The sequence below is a fragment of the Durio zibethinus genome, chromosome 2 (assembly GCF_047325235.1).
Source record: "Durio zibethinus cultivar Kanyao isolate XHJ-2024 chromosome 2, ASM4732523v1, whole genome shotgun sequence".
NCBI lineage: Eukaryota > Viridiplantae > Streptophyta > Magnoliopsida > Malvales > Malvaceae > Durio > Durio zibethinus.
In genome coordinates this window covers 35,168,184-35,193,997 of record NC_143163.1, presented here as the reverse complement: position 1 = coordinate 35,193,997, position 25,814 = coordinate 35,168,184, and the positions used below count along the sequence as shown (strand labels likewise).

Sequence of the window (25,814 nt, the reverse complement as noted above, 5' to 3'; positions counted from 1 at the left end):
TTTTCATTAATGAATAAAATTTTTAAAAAATATTTATTTTTTTATTTTTAAAAATTAATATTTATACATTAATTAACATCATCAAATTTATTAATAATAAATAAAATTTATACATTAATAATATATTAAATATAAACTTTAATTATAAAACTCGAATTTGAGTTGCATTAGTTTAATTTGTGAATTTTTTAAATTCAAATAACTATTTATAAATTTATTTACTTAAATTTATAAGTAAAAATATAATTATATTACAAATAATGTAACAATTAATAAAAAATAAATTCAATTCAAATAAGTTTTTACATTATCAAATCTAATTAAATAAATATTTTTATAATTTAAATTGAAAATCGTATAATAAAATCTCAATCAATCATATGATTCAAATTGATATTTTATTGTTTTAGATTTCCTTTACAATTCGAATCAATTTTTTATTTTTTTAAAATTTTTTTCCTCGGAGTATATATAAGTTGGTACTGACTTGAATTGATGGACAAAAGTAACTGCTGTATTATTTTATATAGTGTAATCCTTTTTCTTTTTCTTTTTTTTTTTAAATTGATGTTTTAAACACAATCTTTGTCAAACGAGTTCCGTTGCGTTTAGCTGCAGCGTAACATCAATATCTTAACGAATCCGTTACAATAAATCAATCAATTGCGTTGAGTACTGGAACCATGCACAATTTATGATGGGATCAGATCGGACGGTCTAAAATGACTCCAGTACATAAGTGATGAGACATAGCAGGAAGGGCCCCACCCCATGAAAAGTACAGAAGTTAAGATACGGGCGGTGGGTGGGACCCGAATCATCAATGACGAAAAGAAGCGAAGAGCGGTGTGGAACATGGATGCTGTGATCACCGTTCATTACGCGCTTGATTCGTGGAAAGGAGAACTGGGTCGGTTTTGAGATAGGGCCCGTCTTTGGAGGACCGCTTTTTAGATCCGACGGCCTAGGTCGGCAATTGCTTTTTGTCTGCCTTTTTTTTTTTCCCTTAACCATTTTAACAAAAAAAAATTCGAATTCAATATTTTGAGAAGAAGACGCAAACAATTGTTGCTTAAATTTGGTTTCTCGCCAATATGACAATGGGCTATATTTTCAAAGCCCATTAATACTTCATCATATGATCCAAGAAACAAACCTACTATTGGACATAAAGTCCTTGACAAGCTATCAAAACACATAGCCCAATGAAATAGGCCAAATTCTTCATTTGAATCCAAAGTTCTAAATGATTGTAATTGACGATGAAAAAACATTTTAAGGGTCCATTTAAATTCAAACGTATATGGGCACGGCATGGTTCGGTACTTTTTTAAGACAAGGTGGGTTGCATAAAGTAGTGTATCCATTAACACCTTTAAAATTTTAAAAATAAAATTTTGACATTTTAAAATTTTTTTTTATACACAAAACTAATAAATCCATCTATAATTTCTATGAATATTATAAGTATATAGTTATAAAAAAAAAGAGATTTTAATTCAGAACCAAAATCTTTATATCTTTTTAAAAATTCCTTAAGTATTAAATTAAAGAGACAAGGATAATCATGGTTTGATTAAAAAAATTTAGGAGGTCAAAGAAATAATTAAATCCATCTCAATTTCTCAAAGCACCTAACTCAGCATCATTCATACCAGCACCACACCAAAGATACACCCAAGAGTAGGATGCCTAATGAGAAGATAATATGATAATTTATATCAAATCATGTATATAAAATAACCAAAACTCATGTTATCAACTAATCTAAGCATGTGCTTCTATGCATGCCCCAAAATAAAAATCCTAAAACCTGCTTTTCTAAGTAAAGAAAATTAGAAGAGCAAGAATTGTTTTCAATAAGTATTTTTCAACTTTAATTTTATTTCATTTTATTAAAAATTATCATTATTATCAATTTTTTATTAGATGCAAAAAATTTACAAAAATAAGAATTTATTTTAATTAAAATTTTTTCCAGTTAGCAACAGAAAATATTAGATTTTAAGAAAAAAAATCCCAAAAAAAAAAAATCTCATTATCGACATAAATCAATAACTATATAATTGTTGCATAAGAAACAAATTTATGGGATTATTAAATTTGGATTTAGTTCAAATAATTAGATAAATTATCACAAAATTAAAATTAGATTCCATTTTAATGATGTAATCAATCGAATTCGAATATTTACAACATTAAATTTGAGTTTGAATTTGATTCTAAATTTAAGATTCCAAATTCGATTCGAATTTGATTATATCTTATTTTTTTAATTTGAACTGGATTTAAGAAGAAATAAAGTTATTCTAGCTCACTCGATTAAGTTTGATTAATACATAAAAATAAACTCGATTCTTATATTCGAGAAAATTTTAATTATTTGTATTTGAACTTTAATTCAAATTAAAGATATTTTATTATTTAAAATAATTAAAATATATTTTTAAATAAAAAAATTCGATTAAATTCATGAGATACTTAAATTAAGTATAAAAATACTCAAACTTAACTTGATTAATAAATCAAATTATTCAAATTTGATATTTACTTAATAATAATATAATTAAATTCAAATTTTATTTGAGTAAATGTCAAATAACTTACAAGTAGTAATATATCATTTATATCTTTATTCTATCAATTGCAAATTTCTATTCATAATCCCTTCAAATAATTAGATAAATTATCACAAAATTAAAATTAAATTCCATTAATTGATTGAATTCGAGTCTATACAATATTAAGTTTGAGCTTGAATTCGATTCTAAATTTAAAATTCAAAATTCGATTTGAACTCGGTTATATATATTTTTTAACTCAAACTCAATTTAAAATATAAATAAAATTATTCGAGTTCATTCTATTAAACTCGATTAATATATAAAAATAAACTCGATTTTTATATTTGAAAAAATTTTGATTATTTGTGTTTGAGTTCGAATTCAAATTTAAAATATTTTATTATTTAAAATAATTAAAATATAAAAATTATATTAGATTCATGATATACTCAAATTAAATATAAAAATATTTAAATTTAATTTCATTAATAAATCAAATTAATCAAATTCAAATTTTACTTGATAATAATCAAATTAAAATTAAAATTTATTTAAATAAAATTTAAATAACTAATAAATATTAATATATCATTTATATCCTTCTTCAACCATTGCAATTTCGATCCATAATCCCTTACGATCGTGACTCGTAAAACGAAAAAGTCTAACCACAAAACCATTTTACGTAAGCAGGGAAAACGCGGGCTGGCTGCTAAGGAATCTTCGTTTCACCCATGTTTCCGTCTTTGCCTCTGTTTTATTTTTAACCCTAACACCGAAACCAAAACCAAAAAAACAGAACAAACGCCCATATATAAATACAAGACTCAACCCTACGACACGAGAGAAGGAATAGAAGGAAAGGCAAAAAGATTGCATTTTCAACTTGCTGCAACATTTGCACTCAACCTCTTGCTTCATCCCAAAACTATAGCTTAATCTTCACAAAGACAAAGGGAGAAAATAAAAGAAAAGAAGGTTCCTTTGCTTGAAGAAAAACGATCCCTTTCTTGTAAGTTTCTTCTTTTTATCCCCTTTTTGTTGCAATTTATCCACTTTTTGTTGCAACCCTTTTTTCTTTCTTTCTTTTTATCATTTATGCTTTTGCCTTTAAGCCTCTTGGATTTGGTAAAGCACTTTCTCTTTTTGGTTTTGGCATCTGGAGGCGCCTTTATATTGTTTTTCTCTAATTCCTGTTTTCCTTTTCTGGGTACTTTACCTTTCTTCTTTTTGTTTACATTGGAATGTTTTTTTTTGGGTGTATTTTCCTCAATGGGTTTATGCCAATTAGTTTGGTTTTATTGGGTTTTCTTTTTGGTAGGCAGTTGTAATAAAGTGTGTTTGTTGTAAAAAAAAATAAAAATCCTTAGTTTATTTTCAATCTTCTCCCTTTTCCCTCTCTAATTAAACTTTGAGATTTATTTAGAATAACTTCACATTTGTCTTTGCTCCAATCTGTTGAGCTTTTGATGTTGTACCATTCATTTCTGTTCAATTCCTCTTAAGATGTTTCCTTTTGGTTTAATGGTTAGAGCAAAATTCTTCTCACATTTTCTATTAGGTTGCTTTGTCCATCCTTTATTACATTCATTCACTTGTAGGTGGTCCCATTGACCTTGGTTTTAGTTTGTGGGGAGTTTTATGAGCATATATCAATGCACTAGCACCTAAATTTAAAAGCTTTATGATTGTTTATAATGATTTGTAGTTTTTGTGAACAGGTGAGAAAGTAGACAAGAGAACCTGATCAAAGGATTCCTGGCTTGGCTTATTAAGTCTGATTGTTGAATTTTTCTATATCTGAATATGGGGGATCATTTTGTATTACTAGTGGACCGGTTGCTGACAGAGTCCACATTGGAAGCTGCAATTGAAAGCAGGAACCGGTCTTTGCAGGCCACTGCATCAACAGTTGATGACACAAAAATATTCAATTCTTCTCCAAAGTTGGATTTATCGTCCCCAAGGAAAATTGTCGAATGCAGGATATGCCAAGACGAGGATGAAGATTCAAATATGGAGACCCCTTGTTCTTGTTGTGGCAGCTTGAAGGTTAGTTTGGTGCTTATTTGACCGGCAGTTTTCAAATTTTGAAAATATTAAATTTGCGTTAAGTTTCTTTAACAAGCCCCCTTTTTATACTTTTCATGGTCTATTTATTAAAGATAACCCCAGAATTCTTTCATTATATATGATTTGTTTCAAATTTTTATTGAATGATGTGATGAATTTTTATCTAGTTTTTACTGCTCGGAAGACATCATCAGTATCAGCTACCTGGTTATTGTGTAAATTTGAGGATGGAAAACTATTTTGTGGATTAATTCTCTTTATTGTTCTAAAATCTTCCATGAACAAGGATGATGTAAGTTAGGTTTGAGCCTATATCAAGTTGACATGTTTGGGAAGATAAAATAATAAAAAAAAATCATTTTGATCCTGTCTATTGGGGTGGGCAGTTGGCTACTAGGAACTACCTAGTCATTTCCTTCTCATCCCTCCGCCTCCTTTCAATAAAAAAAGAACAGCCTTAGTCCTTAGGCCTAAGTACAAGGCCTTTTTTTTTCTCTATAGCAATTGGCAGACGACAAGTAGTTTCAACTTTCAACATAAGGGCTTGATTTCTTCCATCTTGACTTTCTGCATTCACGTTTGTCTTGTTAATTCTGAAGAATATTTGTTGACAAGTGACACCACCATCATTTTAACTGCACGAACTTATAATTCCTTTGTCCTTGAGTTCATATGTAAGCTTTTCTTCAAATATTTCATTCAATCTTGTTGCAGAGCATACTTGACGTTACAATCTATCATATGTGTCCTGAGACGCAGCAATAGCTCTTTATTTTTGTCCATAGCATTATCTTTTATAACAAGTATGACCCAAAAATTTATTCTCAAAGCCGATTGAAACATGAGACTGCATATTCTCTGAATGTGGCTAATGAGGAAACATCTCTGACTGACTCTTCTTGAATTCGAGTTTGTGTTTCAAGAATAAATTATTTTTGCTTGTGTTCGTATAAGAATTTCTTGCTTCAGTTGCAAGAATATCAATGATATTTTGTAAATAGATTATCTTGCTCCTACAGCCTTAAATTTGCTTTCATTTTAACTTTTTTTTCCTAAAGAACATTGTCCTTGGGAAGCTCTGAATATGCTTTCCTTCCTCCAGCAATGAAAAGTGAAGGGTTTAGTCAAGGTCTGATTAGTTCAAGATCGATTGTAAACTTACCTAATTGGCATGTCAATTAATTATTAGGTTTCAACTTCTACAAATTTGTTTCAAATGCAACAAAGTATTCTTGTATCCGCTGAATTTTCTTTGTCTTAATTTCTTAACACCCTGTATTTTATTACAGTATGCTCATCGTGGATGCGTACAAAGATGGTGCAATGAGAAGGGCAACACTACCTGTGAAATATGCCATCAGGTTACTTATTTGACATTTTATTTTCTAGTTGAAGCCTTTCTTTTTTTTTTTAATTCCAATTTCTTCAAGTGGTATATAGAGTTCGAGTTCTTCCTTGTAGTTCATCTCTGGCATTATGTTAGACTAAAATTATTAGATCATAAATCTTTTGCATTTCAGCAATTCAAGCCAGGCTATACTGCACCACCTTCCTTGTTTCAAATTGGGCGTATTCCAATGAATTTGAGGTAAACTTTTGTATAAGAAAGTGCTCCGTTTTTCTCTACAATTTTCTCAATAAGTACCCTTTATGCTTTTTTATCAGAGGAAACTGGGAGATTTCTAGGAGGGAGTTAAACAATTCCCGCTTTATAGCAGTGGTCTCAACAGATCGTAGCTTACTGGATTCTCGTTATGATAATTATTCAGTCTCGACTACAAGAAGCTTGATATGTTACCGTACAGTTGCAATAATTGTAAGTCTTGTTGTACTTGCGTGCGCACGTGTGTGCGCGCCTTGATTTCTGACAGTCACTAAATCTAGTTAATGGGAGAACCTAAAACAATGGTCGAGACTATACTCTTTGTTCATCAATTGCTATCATTTTGACAGCTCTCTACCCAACTCTTTATCCTTTTCGTCTGCAGTTCATGCTTCTTTTGGTTTTGCGACATACCGTTCCTGTCATACTAAGTGAAACCAACGAGTTCTCTTTCCCATTGTTTATGGTGAGACTTTTTTTTTTTTTTTTTTTTTCGTGTTGGAAGATAATTGTAAAAATTCTTCACTTTCAGACTATAAATTTATGTCATCATACATTGTACAGTTGTTATTACTTCGGACTGTTGGGATTATCCTGCCAATCTATGTTATGGTTAAAGCAGTGACTGCGCTCCATCGCCGCAGGCGGCAACAGGTGAGTTCCTGTTCATTCAACTCATATTTCGACTGTTCGGGTGTCTATGTTAAGGTGAAAACAGTTAGCTCATCGAGTGCTTTTCTACTTTGACCATTAGGAGACGCCAAATTCATTGTTTACTCAATCAGATGAAGAAACTGAGCATTCTATCATGCAAACTCAGCCTCACATGGTTAACATCCATTGAATTGCAACATAGGTTCACCAAAAGTGATCACAAGATGAGAACACACCACCAATCTTTTTATCTGTTTCATGATTCAAGGTAAATGAAACGAGTAAAAAACTGGAAGGTTTTGATCTCAGTGGATAATACAAGAGGGCTTGTAGTTTGACAAAGTATTGTAATAGCCGTACAAAATGTTTTGGAAATTGTCTTAAAAAATTGTACAGTATGGGAAAGATCCTAATTGTGTATAGTCAAAGAAAATACACATTCAACCAAAGAAATCCAAAGAATGTACTGTGTATATTAACCATTGTACGGTATATAAAAGAACAGCTGCAGTACAAGTGAATAAACTTTATCCTACTCCAATGTTCTTTCTCTTCTTTTTATTATATTTCAGTTGCTTTGTTTTTTTTACCCTGATGCAAAAGTATTGCAGAAAAGAAAAAAAACTAGCAATCTTGTTTGGAGATTTTGGAGACATTAAGATTGTTCAATTTCTACATACATACCTGAGCTTAATAATTGCTAGAAATAGAGTTTAGGTTGGAGAGAAGGAGATAGAATTGTCAATGCAATAATGAAAGTACGACTCATGAAATAACCCTAAAGGGGTTTATACAGTATTCCCATACTAAAGTTAGTATAGTTCTTCACTTTTTAGTATTACAAAAAGAAAAAGAGATAGTTCTTCAGTCTTTACTGTTTTATCAAAAAAAGAACAAAATCAGGTGAAGGAATTGGAGGCCACTTGTATCAGACAATCAGAAAGTCATTCTTAAGTACTCATGCAGCATGTCAAATGTGAATGGAAATTAAAAAAAAAATAGATGCAAGACTAGAACCCAAGATTAAATTTCATGATGAGCTTGATAGATAACTGGTAAAGAATAGGACCTCAAGTGGGACATTTGGTACAAGGCCGTAACCTGGATTTCTACTTGGATCTTGAGATCATCCGACTGGGCATCTTAAAGTTTTTGTGTGATTTTTTGTTGTTTTAGTAATCTTAATTCCAGCTTCTCCTTGGCCTGAAAAGTGGTGGAAGAAAATCAGATAAGAAAGTTACATCCTAACTATCAAAACCTCTCTCTCTCTCTCTACACCTCCCCCCACCCCTTTTACTACCCTGTTTCTTTTTTCACTATAATGCTTTTAATCCTATCTGAAAGTACCCATATCCTCATAATTATCATATGTTCTTTAAAGAGTATAGTTGGTGGTAATACTTCCGATTCTTCTGCTGAGATCGCCAGTACCAAGCAAGTGCTCCAAATGCACAGCTAGCAAGCGCAATAGCCAATGCAGCCCCCATAGGCACCACAACTGCGTTTGTTGAGGCCACCAAATCATCCAGAGTAGCTTTCTTTCCATCATCGGCAAGTAGACCCTTTTCTTTGTACAAAGATGCTAGTGTATTTCCGTAATAACTAATTAAGAACTTGAACACTTCATCCTGGTCCCAATCAATCTGTTTGCTTCCTTTATCTTTGGGACTTTGGGAGTAGTGATAACATGAAGGACAAAGCTGTTTTGGAGGCCAAATAATCTTTGGGAACTTGGGATCTCCAGTTTTCATAGATGCTTCTTCCTTCATTAATCTCTCATTAACTTGATTATGTGCACTCCACAACCAAAGGGCAAAGTCACGGGCTTTTTTGAAAGGACTAGTAACACTGCAAATTGAACATTTGCAGTTAGATGAAATGAACTTGTATGTATTTAAGAAAATAACTTCCATAGGAATCAAATTTACCTTGAACACATCTCATGAAAATGTTGACGGCAATCCTCACAAATAAAGAAGTTGTGAATAAAATCACATATAGATGTAAATGCAAAGTGGCTTTCTCCATCCTCAATCCTCACAGAGAGTGAATGCATTAAAACCCATAAGCCACAACTGCAAACAAATATGAATAATTATTGACAACTTATAAAATCAATTACAACTGAAGGAAGCTCTCTACTATAATTGACTTAGTATGCGAGGCTTATAATTGTTGAAAAATAAATGTTCTTAGCTATAGAATTATAGGAACAAATAACTAAAGAAGACGGCTAATTTGATAGAGTAAAACAAGTTTCTATGACAAAGGTTACCATTTTATTTTAAGCCACATATAGCAAAATAGCTTAATTTGTTGTTGTTGTTGTTCTATGCTAAAATATCAAAGTAGCTTGACATAAAAGATAATGGATTTTAACAGTTTCCATTTGAGGTAAGGACTTAATGAAACAAAAGTAGTACTTTAAGCGCTCCATTAGATACAATAGTAGAACAAGGGCTGAGCTAAGAAATTTGAAAAAGTACAAGGGCTTTTTTAGTATTTTATCCAAAAAGTAATATCCGAAGAGAGGAAAATAAAGTAACAATCCGCTGTGGGAGAGAGAAGGAACATGACAGAGAGAGGGAAGAAGTTTCTAGAGAAAGGCAAACAATGAAAGTGAAGAAAAGAACTTCTATTCGACATAATTGACATTGATTTTGAAATTTGCTAAAACCACATCACCATCCCCAGCTAACATTATTAGTTAAATAGCACATTAGGAGAAATTGGTGATTGAAGGAGAAAACTAAACAAATTTTCAGTTCAAATACCCAATTAAACATTGAGTTGTACTTGAGGTACCATTTTTGCAATTAACCCTCCTTTTAATACCTCAATATATCATGTTCACCTCAGTATGTCACAATGTAACATGAATGAATGCACATATGCAGTAATAATTGCACTGAAATATATAACGCCATCCCAATTATCTCCCATGCACTGACCCTATAGAAAGAATGCTACTACTTTGTGGGTTCATAGAGAAGTAAAATAATTTGATGCCAAAAGCAATGCCTAAAGAGAGTGAAAGGAACCTATGAGCAGAAAAGTTGAAAATTTTCTTTCAAAAATGCACATTAATTAATACCTAAAGCCCCTGGTATCATTCTTGCTGCCACGACAAAACATCTGCAAAAGGAACATCCGAATGACATAAAGCAAACATTAAAAAAGAAACACCATATGATATTTTCAAAAGAATATATTTATCCTGGGCAAAAGAAAAAAGGAATAAATATTTATAGAGCTTAATCAATTTGACAATCTTACATCTGAAAAATATGTCACAATTTGCTCTTTATTAGTAGACAAAAAGAGAGGCAATGGATCACATGAAATACATGCTGCAGCTATTTTTTGGTAACTAACAATCATCAATGGTAATATTAGAGCATTCCAGTTCATGCAATCTAGTAACTAGTTCCCATGTCAACCATCAAAAATTGAATGTAAAGCAAATGAAAAGCATTTAACCCTGCCTAGATGGTACTACTTAATATCAACATTTTCAAACATATGCATGGAAAGAAATATCAAACCAAATTTGCATTTTAGTACCTACCCAATATCCACGGGGAACTTCCTTTCCACAAATATTGAAATTGCTTAGCACCCCCTTCATGTCATTGGTGGCAACATCATGTCTATCAGATGACCACGTATCTAACGGGCACAAGTCATCGAAGTTCACTAGTACTTCTGCACTTCCCTTTCGACACCTATTACAAACATTCTAGTATCACAATCAAGGAAACACCACACAAAGCAAAGCCAAGGTACATACTGATGTAAGATCTTTACCTCCTGGAAGGATGATGAGCCACTAAAAGCTGAAGGAATTTTATGAGTGAAGCTCGAGTTTCTGATTTAATCATCTGAAGGACATCATCTTAAGCAACTTTAGAAGAAAAAAAAATTCCCAGCTGTGAGAAAGAGAGGAAATTTTACACATGATAGAGAAATTCCCACCTTGTGTTCTACAATGATGTCAAAGGCAGTTGCAGTTGCCTCCTCCACATCATATATGGCTCGAGCAATCTTTCACAACCCAAATAACAAAGAAGTTAAAATCCCAAGCAAAACAAACAAACCTCAAACATGCATTATTTAAGAAGCAAATTGGAAATGCACAAAAAGACCTGTCCAGGATCCGATATATTTGATGGAAGATGCTCGTTTTCAAATTTTTCATCATCAAAGCCATATGAACTGAAAAGGAGTATAAGCAGTAGAAATCAATGAGAACTAGAGCTGATTGTCACAATTTCATAAATAAGTGCAAACCTTTGGCAATAACTTAGCAGCGGAAGATCAATCAAGCACCCATTTTTTACAACTACATTCCGAGAACAGAAGCAGATTTTATTATACCCCAAAAACCTCCCCAATACCGATGGTTGCCATACATTACCTTTAAAAGAAGGTCTAAAGTTCCAATCCTGCTCCCCACCCGGTTTTCTAGGACTAACATAATAATCAACACCATCGGGTGTGACAAGGGAAACCTTCAACTATTATTTTGCATTTTTTTCATAAATTATAATTCTTAATTTTCAGAAATCAGGTACAGACTTGAATCAAAGTATGTGTTACAAAACCAAACACTATAGCAACTAAACTCCCCGTCCTACCAACTCAATACACACTTTGGCATACAATAAACTTCAGGCAACGTATTAAAATATTCAATCATAGTCTGTCTCAAGGATTTATAATAATATGCTGACATAGTTCTACGTACATAAGCATAAGCTGCAATTGAATCTGAAGAATACATCATCTTCCTATATGCTATGTCAGTATGATGCATCCAAGTGCAATCATGAAATTAAAATTAATCTTTATATCATATTAACTGTCAAAATATCTTCCTGCATGTGGAATTAATAATGATAAGATTATTATATAAATAACATGCTTTTACCAAACAGATTATTCAGCAAATCCCAAATGTATAAGCATAAGAGACAAATTTTTGGTAAAAAACTGAGCCTCATTATGGATAGTAAAGCAATCATAATTGCCTTTACAATTCCAAAATTTCAAGTTACCTCATACCTGCCTATTTGCTTATTGATCCAATTAAGTAAGCGTTCCGCTGTCCGTCCATCATCAATTACACGTATTTCAGCTTTTGCTTGGTTGGGTTCCCAGCCAGCAGAAAACTTTGCAGGAGGACCCCAAAACAGCATGGGATAGTGACCCACAGAAAACTTATCACAAAGTTTGGTATTTATCTGTGCTGCCAAACAAGTGAAAGAAACAAAGCAAAATTAACAAGATAAATTTTTCAACAACCGAAAACGAGTCAAAAAGGAATGCAATATTTTATATGGCATTCAGTTAACAGATCAAGGCTAAATAAGTAGTAAATCTAAATATATGGACTAAAAGGAAAAGCTACCTTACATGACTACACTCTAATTCTTCAAAACTCACAAAAATAATGATATTAACAGTGCCATTTTTATTTAACTTTCATTTTAGCTGCTTTACTCCGCAACTCGAGAAGGCCTGAATGACAGAAAACATTAAAAGTGCTAATATCAAAATGCTCTCTTTATTATTGCCCCCATGATCCCATCAATGACATCGTAAGACAATTATTTTCTCAATTATGTACATTTTGACTTCCAAGATTTATGATCTGGCTAATATTAGTTTCAATTGTTCCTGAATTTCTAATTCTACATGTTTCTTCTCAGCAAAAATAACACATAAAATTATCTTTCTAATATATAAGATCTTCCTAACAAATAACAATCCACAAATCATTTTAAAAGAAGTCTTGGTTTCTAATAATTCTCATTTCTTGGAAATTTTCAAGACATTCAACAAATCGACCCCATGTCTAGAGTACCTTCAGTTCGCACCAACTTAAAACTTCTAGATACCTTGTGGACAATGTTAGTAATTATTATGTGATGGGAATAAATCTGGACTCAATCTAATACAGCCTGACAAACACTTTGGAGTATAGAGATTATTGTGTTTTTCTTCTTTTTATTACTCTTTACACCAGTCATCTTTGAGGCCCTTTTATCAACTTAGGAATAGTTGAGCTTTATTTCTAGGGAAGACACCAAGGATAGGTTAGGGTCCATTTAAGATGGAAGAAAATTTATGCAACCAAGGAGGCTGGAGAGGGCGTAGTAAAGATTTTGACTTAGATATTGAGAGAGCATACTAAGTTTGTTATGCAACAAATATACTCAATCAACCAAAGAGGGGAAAAAACACTGGACTGATCTTTTAAGCTCACACAAATGAATTTTGATATATATTCTCAAATAACTGCAGAAGTATTATCAGATAACTTTTTATGTTTGGCGGTGTTAAGAAATGCTTGAATGGAGCAATAACAAGTACAACCACTGAATAATCACTAATCAAATATAATTGTCCATTTGTTCAATGACAGATGCTATTCAAAGATCAAACTGCTTGTTCTAGCTATTAAACATAAGGCGTTAAAACTTTATTTTCCAAATTCTGCATCTACACACTTATCAATTCCATCTTAAATCCCAGCATTATGCTAGTGAGGCAAAGATATGTCATTGAAGAAACAAGTGTATTTACAGTACTACTTCCATGAGGCTGCACTTCACAAGTATCCAGAACAAAAAAAAAAAAAAAAAATACCTTCAATGCACAGTCTACTCTAGTCATCAATATGATACCAGGATGCACAGCATCAGGTCCATTGAAAAGCCTTGCAACTTTCTCATAATGGGGCTGTAAAATTGTATGTAAAGCGGTAAAAATCATAAGAACATGAAGTTATGAAAAATGCTAATAGCAAAATATACCATACGATACCTTGTAATTTCTGCAAGCAGGGCACCTGAAAAGTAATAATCACACAGAAGAGACAAATGTCATATAGCATCATAACTGGCATGAAGCATGGAATTCAACTACTAGCTACGTAACACCTAACCTAGGCAGCATGGTAGTTATATGGAAAAAGGCAAGTGCACTGCATGCAAGCACACACGCCCATGCTTAAAAAGGTGCCATTCTTATGAAAAAGGAAAATCTTTTGCTATTATAAACTACAAAAAATGGAGCAAACAAGCCAACTACTAGGAAACAAATTACATCAACCTGGCTGTGAAATATGAACAACTTTGATTAATAATTGGTTTGCTAACCCTTTTCCTACATTGAAAACCAATGAACTCCAAGAGTCTGGTAAAAGTATCCAAGAAGACCAACAGACTTTGACATGGCAACTCCAAAATGTTAGACACGGGGATGCATTTATTTCATATGTTCTTAACCCTAGAATGTCAGAGATATTTTAATACTAGGTTATAGGATTTTGCTTTGTAAGAGAGAACATCCTTGTTGTGTTGGGCAATCTTTGAATTATAAGGACCACCTATATTGGCATGCAAATGGGCTTAGACCCGAAGTAAATGCAGTTGAACATGTTAACTGTCACTGATGTAACTGCCATATGTTTAGGTAAACAAGGTCATTTGTTCCTCTAATCACCAGTCAAGGTCATTATAGTCAAGTGTTCAAACAAAGACATCTTAGAATCTCCAGCTTGTAAGGCAAAGCCTAATATCTGTGTATCCCCAGCTTGTAAGGAAAACCACAAAATATAATTTTACCATGCAAATGGTTGACAATATGCTACATGCCATTTGGAAACAACAAAATGTCACATTGAAAAAGAGTTAATCAAGGAGAATTTCTCCATGGCTTCAAAGGCTTATTTTTGGATCTATTTTGAATTCCATTCCATTAGGTACAGTTTCAAAAGTGGGTACATGTAAAAAAGGCGGTGTTCAATTTCCTCAAGTTTTGCCAATATCTTGATGGTCGTATCCTCATATCTATGTCCATTCAAAGGTGTCTAATTTCTAACCAACGCATGTGGAAAAAAGGATGCATTACACGCTATAATATTATGCAAGTTTGTTATACCAATAAACAAAAAGGATCAATTTTGGACGGTGAATTAAAAAAAGAAATTTAATTTCATAAAGCGTCTCAATTTAATTTTTAAATTCCAGAATTACAAAATATATTACTAATACATTCAATCATATGCAAAGGAAACTGATAAAGGTTCAATACTTCCATCCCTACACTAAAAACTCTATATCTTTGTTTTATTAACACAAACAGAAATTCCGATTCACATCACGATTATCAAATCGGATTACAAACTAATATCCAGCAGATTAAAGTTTTCGTCAAGTGAGAAATTCACAAATAAAAAAAAAAAAGAAACTTTTTCTTCCACGGTCAACACTGTTGAAAAAACTATCAAACTTGAGCATAATTTAATTTTTGAACTCAAAGCTCAAGATTTAAAACAGTTGCGCAGCTAAAAGTGGACGCTTATTGAAAGAGAGCACTAACCAGTGAGCGAAGAATTCGACTATTGCATAAGTGGCTGGAGTATCCTTGAGAACTCCATCGAAATTCGTGACGTTCAATTCGACAGCATAGTCCTTTGGATCACTACCGCCGCCACCGTTGTTATTACCAATCTCTCGAAGTACCGTACGCGATTCCGCTTGCAACGACCTTGCTTTTAAGATCCAAAGATTCAAAATCAGAATCCAATATACAAGAGACATCGTAGTGAAAGAGAAGAAAAAACCACTTTGTCAAAATATATTTATTTTATTTGTTTTTTGCACAGCTTCGTCGGAATTATGGGAGTAGGGGATGAGGCGGTGGGCGGGTTTGGAAATTTCCGGTCGAAAGGGTGAGAATTACGTTTTCTTTTCCTTTTTTGAAATTCTGACGATTAATTATGTTTGCGATAGTCGGTCAAGATCAATTTTTTTGTGTGCAACCGAAAAAATAAATAAATAAATAAAATGCTACCATATAGGTCTTAAATTCCAGGTATTGTTTGCATTTTTTGGGTTAAATTTAACCAATTTTTACTTTTGATCATAATATTTTTTGATACCATATCAATTTAAAATTTTAAAATATAATTCAATAAAAAAATTTAGTTTAAGATTCGGCAAATTTTATTTTTTTGAAATTTTAATTATATTTTAATATTATAATTAAAAAATCAAAGTTGATTTTATTTGATAACAAAATTTACCATGAAATTTCAATTTGATACAAAAAGGGTAATAGTTGTTCATAAATTGTATGTCTTTAATTTTATTTTAATAAATAATTATGAATTTTGCTAAGTTCATACCAAATTAAGTAATAATATCTTAATGTAACTTGGAACAAATTACATTGACTATCAATTAGCTACCTATTTACAGAGTCAATTTCAAATTTGATTGTATCGAAATTAAAACTCAATTATAATTCAATTTTTTTTTTAAGTAGCACACTTAGTACAAAATCATGAGACTATAAACTAGAAACCATTTCATCAACAATTAGTGTATTCGGTACATTATTATTATAGTAAAAATTAAAGTATTAAATGATTTTTTTGAAATTATATTCATAATTAAATATTACATTTATAAAATTAAATAAATAAATAATTATTATATCATAATCAAAGTTTATTATTAAATAATCAATTAATAATTAAAAGTTAACCAAATTCTTAAAAGTCTTTTTTACTTTGTTCAAATAAATCATTATTCGAAAAAAATATATGGATTTATACATTTAAATATGCTTACATCCATTTAAACTATACATTTAAAGTATGCTTTCCAAAAAAATAACTTACATCCTTTGCACTTGTAAAAGATGATTTAGTTTTTCAAACGAAATGAAAATGGTTAATTAGAAATGTCTACATTTTAAGCATTAAATTGTCTCAATTTCGCTATATTAAAAAAAACACACTCACGCATCAATATTTATGTTTGTAAAAAATATTAATTATCATAATAATTTTGGAGTCATTTGACAAATTAAAAAATAAATAAATAAATAAAGTCACTACCATTTTTTTTATTGTGAGTGATTGATCATTTGTTAAAATTTATTTTTTAATAAAACTCTAAAAATTTATTAAAATTTATTAAAAAATAAATTTAAAATTTGTGAAACAATTAGAATCCAATAATCTGTTATGAGTATAGAAATATTAACACATCCATAGCACCTGTTTAAATCGATATCAATTAATTAGGCATTATATTTTAATTATGGCAAAAAAGACTTTAGTTTCAATGTTTGAAAATAATTTTCTTAACTTTATTTATTTATCGAAATTTTAGTTTATTTATTTGTTATTTCATTTTATTCAAAAATAATAATAAAACTCTTTTATTGAAATAATTCTTAAAATGTTTTAGTACGATAATATTAAAAAAAAATTTTATCAAGAAATTTCTTAAGTATCATTTCTCGAAATACTTTATAATATCATATTTGGAGACTTGTATTTATTTTTCATAAAAATAAGATCATACATGCAATGCAAATGATAATTTATTGATGCATACAATTTATTTTTCTTTAAAAATTTTTATTGGTTTTATTATTTTTTTTAATTTTTTTATTTAAGAAAAAGAAACTTTTTTATCATATTAAAAAAATTTTATAAATATTCAATACACTGATAATATTTAAAAAAAAATCTTATCATCTAAGATTATTTTAGGACATCACTGCTTCAAAAACCTTAAAATCTCTTAATCAAATAAAAATTTATTTTCCATCATTTTTTTACTATTTTTATTGATTTTTTTACTTAATTGTTACTTTTATTAATAATTATTAATTAATTTTTATTTTCATTTTACTCATTTTTGTTTTATTTTATAGAAAAAAATTTTATTGTATTGAAAATTTATATAAATACCTCAATACATTAGTAATATTTAAAAAAAAAATTTCATCTAGAGATTTCGTATATATCTCTACTCAAAATACCTTAAAATATCGTCATTGGTTAAAAAATTTCTTTCCTTATTTTAAAATTATTTTTGTTATTTTTTAAAGAACGGAGGAATTTAGAAAAAAATTACCAAAATTTTGTTTATTTATTGTTTCTTTTTTGTTTTCGTTTATTATTATTATTATTATTATTTAGTTATTTTTTATTTTATTATCATGTAAAGTTTATTTAGCTTTTAATGGAATTTAAAATTATCAAGAGTTTAAATTTTTTTATTTTTTATTTTATTTAATTGTTTCATTATTATTATTATTATTATTATTATTTTAAAAGTTGCAAATATTTATTTTAAAAAATTAAACATTCTAAACTTGCATAAATAATAACTAAAAAATAACTTAAAATGATAAAGAAAATAAAAAAATACAAAAAAAAACTTAAACCGGTTGGTTCAACTGTTCAAGCCAATTTACAAGTGATTCAATTGAATGATTGAGAGTTGATTAAAAAAAATAAATCGTCGAATCAGATGGACGAACTTAAAATTAAGTTATGAGTCCATGCGTAGATTCTCAGTGAAACGATATCATTTTATCTCTTTCCTTTTAGATAAAAATCACCTTTTTTTTTTAACTCATTTTATCACTTTTTTACAAAAAAAAAAAAAAAAAACTTCACAAACTCTTTCAGCTATTCCCTAACCAGCCCAGATACACTCACCGTCTATCACAACAGCCATCGATCTCTTTCTCATTAATTGTCGTGTTCCACTGTCTCCTATCACCAAAAAGTCCAACAAACTTCTCTCAGCCTTCTTTTAATGATCTAGTTTATTTTTCATCAAAAAGAATCTCATAGATTCAAGCCAAAACCTTTGGGCTCCACCTAAAAAAGGAAAACCCAAAATTTTTTTGCTCCTCCTTTTATTTTTTGGTTTTCTCAATTGATCATTTTTCAATATTGGTGCTGGGTCCTCGTTTCAGGGGCTGTGGCTTGGAATTTTTTTTTTTTTTTGTTTGACAAAAGGCTTTTCTGATAAAAATTCTTTTTTTTTTTCTGGTTGTTTATGTGAAGCTCCATTTATAAAGCTTAATTGGGAGACAAACCCCCACGTTTCCTGGTCATAATTTATGCTGCTTAAGTGATGGTGACAGTTGTGGCAGGTGGGGTTAGTGACTGATAAGGTATGAATCTGAGGGGAAAGGTGGATTGATGATAGAGTAAGTATCTTAAGGTATGATGGTTCTTAGGACAGGGTATAGTGGCAGCTCAAGTGATTGGAAGGGTTATTGCTATGCACGATATCGTGCTATCTTCTTTTTTTTTTATTTGATTATTTTTATTATCATTATATTTAATATTTAATAATTATTATTATTAGTATTATAATTATTATAAAACAACTAAAGTTAAATAAACAAAGATGGACCTTCAAATGGGCTTTATAAATTGAAATTGGATCTCGAGTTCAAACTTTTGATAAAATTGGATGAACTTAAAATTGATGTTAAATTTGAAGAATTCGGATAAATTTGATATCTGATAATATTTTTTTATATTAAAGATATCGTAATTTAAAATTAAAAAAAAAATTATAAATGTTATGATTTAAATTTTAAATTTGTTAAATGTTATTTTTTAAATATAAATAAATAAATAAATTAAATTAAATTTCAAATTCAATAACTTATATGATTCTAATTCTAAAAATTCAATAAGGTTCTTTACATAATGGAGCATGAGAAAATATTTTCATCACTAAAAATTTGAGCAGGATAAATATGTTGTACGGAATACTGTGGAGGGTAATGGAATATGATATCTTCTCCTTTGCCTTTCTTGTTATCCTTCACATTGTCTTTATCGTGTGATCGCTCTCCCACAATTTCTGCATACTTTCCCAATTGTTTGGTGATGGTTTTAACAAGTTTCGGTGGATCAAAATTTCCTCTAATTGTCACCGTCGACTTCTTCATGTCCGGTTCAACATTTAAAATTCCTAATAAACATGCAAATAATTACATAGTAATTAGTAATCTTTTATAATAATCAATAATTCATATTTTTCGATTTGAATCTAATTTAATTCATTCAATCAATTTTAAAATATAATATCTAATAAATTTAAAATTTAAAATTATTTTTATTTTTTATTTTTATAAAAAATAATTCATATATATATTTACAGTAAGAACTGAATGGAAAAATTAGAGTAAGGAGATAAAAGGGGAGAAATTAATTACAAGTAAAACCAAAGGGAAAGAGAATTTACCTTCCATTTTCTGTATACCTTTTTTAATATCATTTGCACAGCCTTCACAGTGCATGTACATTTTAAGCACAACAACTTTAATTTGAGGCTGTATAAATAAGAATAAAAATAAGTATTCACATATAAAAAAAAACGGAACGCAAAAAAATATTTAAGTTTATAGTTGATGCATTAATAAATATATAAAAAAATTAATAATTTTTTAAAAAATTTTAAATGATTTATTTTATTAATAAAATAATATCATTTAATTAAATAATAATATATAAAACAATACATCAAATATAAACTCAAAAAATATATATACATACTTCTGCATATAATGACATTTGCATTCCCAAGCTCTTTGAACAGAAGAGATATATATAAACTATTGAATAAATGTTTGGATACATTCTCAATAAATATATATGTTAAAAAATCATGTGCCTTTTTATAAATTAAAGTAATATTCTAAGTCAAAAAAGTTTTCAAATGAAATAAATACTATTAAAACAGAGATTCTTGTAACCCACCTCTGCTTTCTTTTGTAACTCCTGTTTGTCATTAGCCTTTGGTTTTGGTTTGGGAGAAATGAGCTCAGCATTTCTACTATATTTCTTCTTAACTCTTTCCAAGACCTTCAATGGATCAGCCTTTGGTCCCTTCACTATCACTTTGTCACCTTTAACATCCGTCTTCACTTCTTCAATGCCTAATCAAATTAACAAAATAAGTTATATAATATGGATATGCTTAAAAAAAAAAAAACAAAAATCAAATTTGATGCAAGCAAATTTCCCTAACCTTCAAAACCTTTCAAACAATTGAAAATCTTGTCCGCACATCCTTCACAATGCATGTAAACTTTTAGTACAATTTCTCTTCCCTTTTCTTCTTTGTTTTCACTGGTTTTTTCAACTTTCACTCCCATAATTTGCTCAACTCCCCACAATTGCGGTTGCCAAGTAGTGTATTTTATCTATGCCTTTGCTATTACTTGTTTTCTGGATCAAGTTGGCAAACAAAGGGTGTGAGCTAGAAAGAGAGTAGGGGAGCTATAAATAGGATAGTGGTACCTTTAACTCTATTAATCAATTTCTACCTCCCTTTCAGGAATAAATAATTACCATAGATAGAAACTTATGAATGAGATGGATCTCTTAACCCTTCAGTTATGTGAAATAAAAAAGAAAGCAATTATGTTAAATCTTCCCCACTTATGGCTTACTTTATTTGTTTATGTAGTAATTATATTATGCGTTTACACAATTATATGAAAAAAATAATATTACATTTAATTAAATTGATTCACACATCCTCTTTAAAAAGTAACATTAAAATATATAAACTATATCAACGATCATAATTTTTTTACATAAAAAAATTATATGAAAATACCCATAAAATGTAGAATTATTTGTTTAACATTTAGATTTTGATACATGAAATTAATTTATATAATCACTATTAAAAAATAATAACCAACATTTACAATATCTTCTCTAATAAAAAATTTATGAAAAATACCGGTAAAATGCTGAGTTGTTTGTCTGGCTTTCGCATTTAGGTCCCAAAGTTCCCAAATTTAGATTGTATGCAATTATTAATTCTTTCTCTTCCTGTCTCGGCCCAACAAGTAATTTTTAGTGGCATCACAAGTCAGCCCAAACCGATAAGACTAGCTGAGATAGCCTGGGTTTGTGGGTTGGGCAAAGAATTGGGCCATAGCTTTGTCTCAATTTGTATAGCGAAATCAAGAACAATTTTTATTTCAACCAGGGTGACTGACACATTGGCATAAACTGAACACGTGTAGGAAAACAGAATCCCACTTAAGAATAGCCACGGGTAAAGCCAAAACAGATGCCCGTTCAAAAACAACTTCAGATTAGTCCGCCCGCTCTCAGTATTTGTAACGCGAAATCTTCGCTCCCTCAGAGTTGATCATTTCTGTTCCGAATTTGCTTGAATCGTTCATCTTAGTAAGATCTCTTCTCTTCAACTATTTTTTCTTCTTTTTTTTTTGGTTAAATTTTCAGTTTTATATTCTTTACTGTAGTAAGAGTTTACCATTCGGAAGAATTTCACTTCCAAATAAGCTCATAGGATTTTCTTCTGGATTTTCTTTTGTCCTGATTTGCTTTGATTGTGTTTTTTTCTCTTGAACTTTTGAGCAGCAACAATTTTTTTTTAATAAAACTGAAATGGGTTGTAATGGGACATCCTGAAGAATTCTGAAACAGAGTTTTTCATCATTAAAATCGGTGTCTGTCCTAACTTGATGTTCCCTCTCTTACATTTTCTCTTTTAATGCTGATTGGTTGATTATAATTTGCTTCAGACATTTTTCTACTTGTGTAATTCAAGTGTTAGACGTTTTCTCATACATATGATGCCTGTTTCTCCAGAACTGAATTTTGGTTCCCTTCTTTGTCAGGTTTCACAGAACCAGGAACTTTTACTTCATTCCAGAGCAGTCTGTATTTTGCCTAGAACAACCAAAGCATTTAACTGAAAAAGTGAAACATGTCCGGTGTATCTCTTGCTGTGGCTCCTAGAAGTGAGCTAGATCACACCAAAACACCCGGAGAAAAACCCGAACACAAACACAATCCTCTTCGCGAGCAGCAGCAACAATCAGTGGTGGGCGGTGTAATGAGATCATTGCGTGTGATTGAACTCCAACTGGTAGCTTTCATTATGGTTTTTTCTGTTAGTGGACTTGTCCCACTCCTTGATTTAGTCTTCCCAGCTTTTGCCTCCACTTATATTATCGCCCTTTCACGCTTTGCCTTCCCATCCCATGGTCGTGTATCCACTGGACCGCCAGAGATTTTCCAAGGCAGCAAAATCTTTAGGCTCTTTGTGATTCTTGGAACTACCATAGGGCTTTTCTTGCCGCTGGCGTATGTCTTGGGTGGCTTTGCAAGGGGTGATGATCATGCTGTTCGATCAGCTACACCTCATTTGTTCTTGCTTTCATTTCAAATACTAACAGAAAATGTGATAAGTGGGCTGTCTTTATTTTCACCACCGGTGAGGGCACTTGTCCCATTACTATATACAGTTAGGAGGATCTTTGTTATCATTGACTGGATGTTTGGTGTTTGGCTCAACAAAACTCTGCCTGCGAATGCACAACTGAAGGTAATTAATCTTAACCAAATATTTCTCGTTTCAGGTAATTGGCAACTGTGAATTTTCATGCAACCTGCTTTAAAAAATTCTAACATAATCTAACAATGATTGTGTAGGACATTGCATGGGATTGGTTTGGGAAGGTCCTGGCAGCTGCAAACCTTTTGTACTTCTCTTTTAATCTCTTCTGCTTTTTGATTCCTCGATTCCTCCCTCGGGCATTTGAGAGGTATTTTAGGGAGAGGGATGAGATTCATAGTAAGATTTCAGAGGACAAGCGTCCTCCAGCAGTAAACAAGTCTCAAACAACGGATAACAAACTCGATTGAATCTGCTCTCTATTGTTCTCTCTGCTGTCCGCACCACTTGAAGTGGTTGCAATGTGTGAAACGGTATAGTATTGAAAAGCAATAGTATTTTTTTTTCTGCTGCATCTAAACATTCGTCCTTTCTTTTTAGACTTTTGACAATGACATTTTTAGATTCAGTCCTAGCTTATTTGTTTATCTACCATTAATTTTAAATAAATCTTTCTTGTTTCTTTGTATGGTACTATTAGTTATGCCATAATGTGACAAGTCTTTATTTCTTTGTTTGATGTTGCTGCCATAGGAAAGGCTTATTCTAGGTCAGATGTTAGCAAAGTTCCTCCTATAAACTAACAACAGAACTTGCAGCCTGGGATAAACATAGATACCGAATATAGAATAGAAGTTCATTGAAATATGAATTCTTCAATTAATTGTGTGTGTAATTGTAAAATTGTATTAATCAATTAAAATTTAAAATTTAAAGTTGCGTGATCCCAATTAAAAATTAAAGTCCAAAGTTAAAACTTACGTGAGATTTATAATGTTATCAAAACATTATGTAAAGTATTATATATATATATATATATTCATGTGAAATTTATATTTATAAATAGTTATAATATATTATGTGAAATTCAGTGGTGAATTTTTATATAATATTTTATTTATTATAATAAGACAATTAGTATTATAATAAAAAAAAATCAGGTGGAATGCTTACGTTTAAGTCCTCTTGACAGGGACATGTCCAAGTTACCATTGTAGTTACTTGGTGTTAAACAAAGCAAAAAAAAAAAGTACAAAGAAAAAATATCCTGAAAGTACTAAGCAGGTCACACAAGCAAGGAAATGGAAGCAAATTATTGAAAGAGGAATTACTTCTTGTCATTGATTTCTCATCCATTACTTCCATTTTTCTGTCGTTGGGTTTGCTTGAAAATCCTTTTTTTCTGTGTGTGTGTGTATGATATCCATTTTCCTTGGCGAAAATCTCAGAAGCAAGCAAGAGGACATCGTTGAAGACTTGGAGTATTTGTTTGTTTGTTTGAGGTGCTGGTTAAGAATAACCTTCTAAGTTTATGTCGGAACCTCGTGATATCCAACAAGTTGACCTACCGAAAACTCCTTAATAGGGTTTGGCAGGAAACCATTAAAACAGAAAAAGCAAAACAAAAAAAAAAATTTACTATATCATGATTGTTTATTAGTCTTAAGGCAAATTCATGACATTGTTTCTCTTTTCTTGGACAATATCGGATCTGAATATAGCCCAAAATTGCTAGGATCTTTTTAAATGTTTCATGCATTTCTTTTTCGTTAAATATTGATACCACTTTCAAAGGAGGTATAATGTCATTCTTGAAAGCAAAATTAATGTTTATATTAGATAATAACAGGTGTACTAGTGAAATTGACTGTGTTTTTATTTATTAATTAAGCATTATGGGGTAGGAGCTTCCTACCTAGAAAAAGTGAGAAAATGAATGACCTATGCCACTTTATTGCTAATAAAAAAAAAGAGAAGGAAGATGATCTTGAAGCTTTTCATATCTACTAAAGATAGAGATCGTTTTTAATTTTTTTTTTATATTTAAATATGTTAAGAATTGATTTCCTATCATTAAACTTAAAAATTTAGCATTTTAGTAACAGATCATATAAACTTTTTTCTTTAAATCAGTTAAAATTTGATCTTTTCTTATTAAAATTAAAATTTTAATATTTTGTCAATAAATCATAGCATACTAACACCAAAATTTCAATATTTTATATCATATGAATTTATCGTTAGACATAGACTTAGGAGCTGCCATTAATTATTTATTTATTTATATGAGATTGGTCACTTAACTGAATTTGTGCTATTTTAAAAAAATCTCAATATTAATTTAGATATCTTTAAATAATATATTATAGTCCATGAAACTATATTTTAGGTTTGAAAGTATAATTACATGTAAAGAAGGTTATGTACCCTCATAGCGTCTATCCAAAGATGGTGTCAGTCTGATTTTAAATTATTTAAGTCTTAAGATATTTTTATAATTTTATCAAATAATTTAATTATTAAAAATTAATCTTAAAATTACTCCAATAGTTTGGTAGCAATTTAAAATAATTTTCTCACCTCATGAGTATTCATAAAAACTAATGTTTAACGAGACTTTATCATCGGATTTATTTAATTGAAAAAATAATTTATTTTTAAAAATATTTTCTAATATGTTGATAAAATTTTTTTATCAAGAATTATCATCTAATCTATTGATAGGATTGAAAATTTATTTGTTTATGAAAATAATTTATTTTTATAAATATATTCTAATATGTTGGTAAGATTTTCCATCAAGAATTATTCTTCAATTTGTTAGTAGGATTTTTTTAGAAATATTTTTTAAGAAAA

The 25,814-nt window shown here is 30.2% G+C and overlaps 4 protein-coding genes across 5 annotated transcripts; 2 read left to right on the top strand and 2 right to left on the bottom strand.

The window, feature by feature from the left end:
* The first annotated feature begins 3,406 nt into the window (after positions 1-3,406).
* LOC111318024 (RING/FYVE/PHD zinc finger superfamily protein) lies at positions 3,407-7,445 on the top strand. The gene is made up of 8 exons (XM_022920637.2): positions 3,407-3,576; positions 4,286-4,616; positions 5,927-5,998; positions 6,158-6,225; positions 6,303-6,453; positions 6,626-6,706; positions 6,805-6,894; positions 6,995-7,445. The coding sequence occupies exons 2-8, from the start codon at positions 4,371-4,373 to the stop codon at positions 7,082-7,084; spliced, it is 798 nt and encodes a 265-aa protein (XP_022776372.1). The 5' UTR covers positions 3,407-3,576; positions 4,286-4,370; the 3' UTR covers positions 7,085-7,445.
* A 208-nt stretch (positions 7,446-7,653) lies between these two features.
* On the bottom strand, positions 7,654-15,712 carry LOC111318022 (sulfhydryl oxidase 2-like). 2 transcript variants are annotated; one of them, XM_022920633.2, is made up of 12 exons: positions 15,283-15,712; positions 13,723-13,747; positions 13,546-13,638; positions 11,959-12,137; positions 11,040-11,109; positions 10,870-10,938; positions 10,702-10,775; positions 10,463-10,619; positions 9,989-10,029; positions 8,823-8,969; positions 8,296-8,742; positions 7,654-8,097 (listed from the first exon to the last, which is right to left on the bottom strand). In XM_022920633.2, exons 1-12 carry the CDS (start codon positions 15,501-15,503, stop codon positions 8,076-8,078), a joined length of 1,545 nt encoding a protein of 514 aa, XP_022776368.2. In that variant the 5' UTR covers positions 15,504-15,712; the 3' UTR covers positions 7,654-8,075. The 2 variants fall into 2 exon arrangements, with proteins under 2 accessions (XP_022776368.2, XP_022776367.2); XM_022920632.2 differs by lacking the exon at positions 7,654-8,097 and having other exon boundaries at positions 8,188-8,742.
* Positions 15,713-19,431: 3,719 nt separating this feature from the next.
* LOC111317500 (Heavy metal transport/detoxification superfamily protein) lies at positions 19,432-21,168 on the bottom strand. Its single transcript, XM_022919933.2, has 4 exons — positions 20,766-21,168; positions 20,495-20,673; positions 19,980-20,067; positions 19,432-19,706 (listed from the first exon to the last, which is right to left on the bottom strand). The coding sequence occupies exons 1-4, from the start codon at positions 20,890-20,892 to the stop codon at positions 19,432-19,434; spliced, it is 669 nt and encodes a 222-aa protein (XP_022775668.2). The 5' UTR covers positions 20,893-21,168.
* Positions 21,169-21,785: 617 nt separating this feature from the next.
* LOC111317499 (uncharacterized) lies at positions 21,786-23,650 on the top strand. The gene is made up of 3 exons (XM_022919932.2): positions 21,786-21,943; positions 22,399-23,108; positions 23,216-23,650. Exons 2-3 carry the CDS (start codon positions 22,488-22,490, stop codon positions 23,426-23,428), a joined length of 834 nt encoding a protein of 277 aa, XP_022775667.2. The 5' UTR covers positions 21,786-21,943; positions 22,399-22,487; the 3' UTR covers positions 23,429-23,650.
* The last annotated feature ends 2,164 nt before the right edge of the window (positions 23,651-25,814 follow it).

Excerpts from the sequence above, each read along its gene's own strand:
- LOC111318022 (XM_022920632.2), bottom strand. The coding sequence starts at position 15,503 with ATGTCTCTTGTATATTGGATTCTGATTTTGAATCTTTGGATCTTAAAA. Across the intron at positions 10,939-11,039 it reads ATATATCGGATCCTGGACAG|ATTGCTCGAGCCATATATGA; the intron begins GTCTTTTTGTGC and ends GGGTTGTGAAAG. Across the intron at positions 10,776-10,869 it reads ACATCATTGTAGAACACAAG|ATGATTAAATCAGAAACTCG; the intron begins GTGGGAATTTCT and ends GATGTCCTTCAG.
- LOC111317499 (XM_022919932.2), top strand. The coding sequence starts at position 22,488 with ATGTCCGGTGTATCTCTTGCTGTGGCTCCTAGAAGTGAGCTAGATCAC. Across the intron at positions 23,109-23,215 it reads CTGCGAATGCACAACTGAAG|GACATTGCATGGGATTGGTT; the intron begins GTAATTAATCTT and ends ATGATTGTGTAG.
- LOC111318024 (XM_022920637.2), top strand. The coding sequence starts at position 4,371 with ATGGGGGATCATTTTGTATTACTAGTGGACCGGTTGCTGACAGAGTCC. Across the intron at positions 6,707-6,804 it reads TCTCTTTCCCATTGTTTATG|TTGTTATTACTTCGGACTGT; the intron begins GTGAGACTTTTT and ends TACATTGTACAG. Across the intron at positions 6,895-6,994 it reads ATCGCCGCAGGCGGCAACAG|GAGACGCCAAATTCATTGTT; the intron begins GTGAGTTCCTGT and ends TTTGACCATTAG.
- LOC111317500 (XM_022919933.2), bottom strand. The coding sequence starts at position 20,892 with ATGGGAGTGAAAGTTGAAAAAACCAGTGAAAACAAAGAAGAAAAGGGA. Across the intron at positions 20,674-20,765 it reads TTGTTTGAAAGGTTTTGAAG|GCATTGAAGAAGTGAAGACG; the intron begins GTTAGGGAAATT and ends TAATTTGATTAG. Across the intron at positions 20,068-20,494 it reads AGTTACAAAAGAAAGCAGAG|CCTCAAATTAAAGTTGTTGT; the intron begins GTGGGTTACAAG and ends TTATTTATACAG.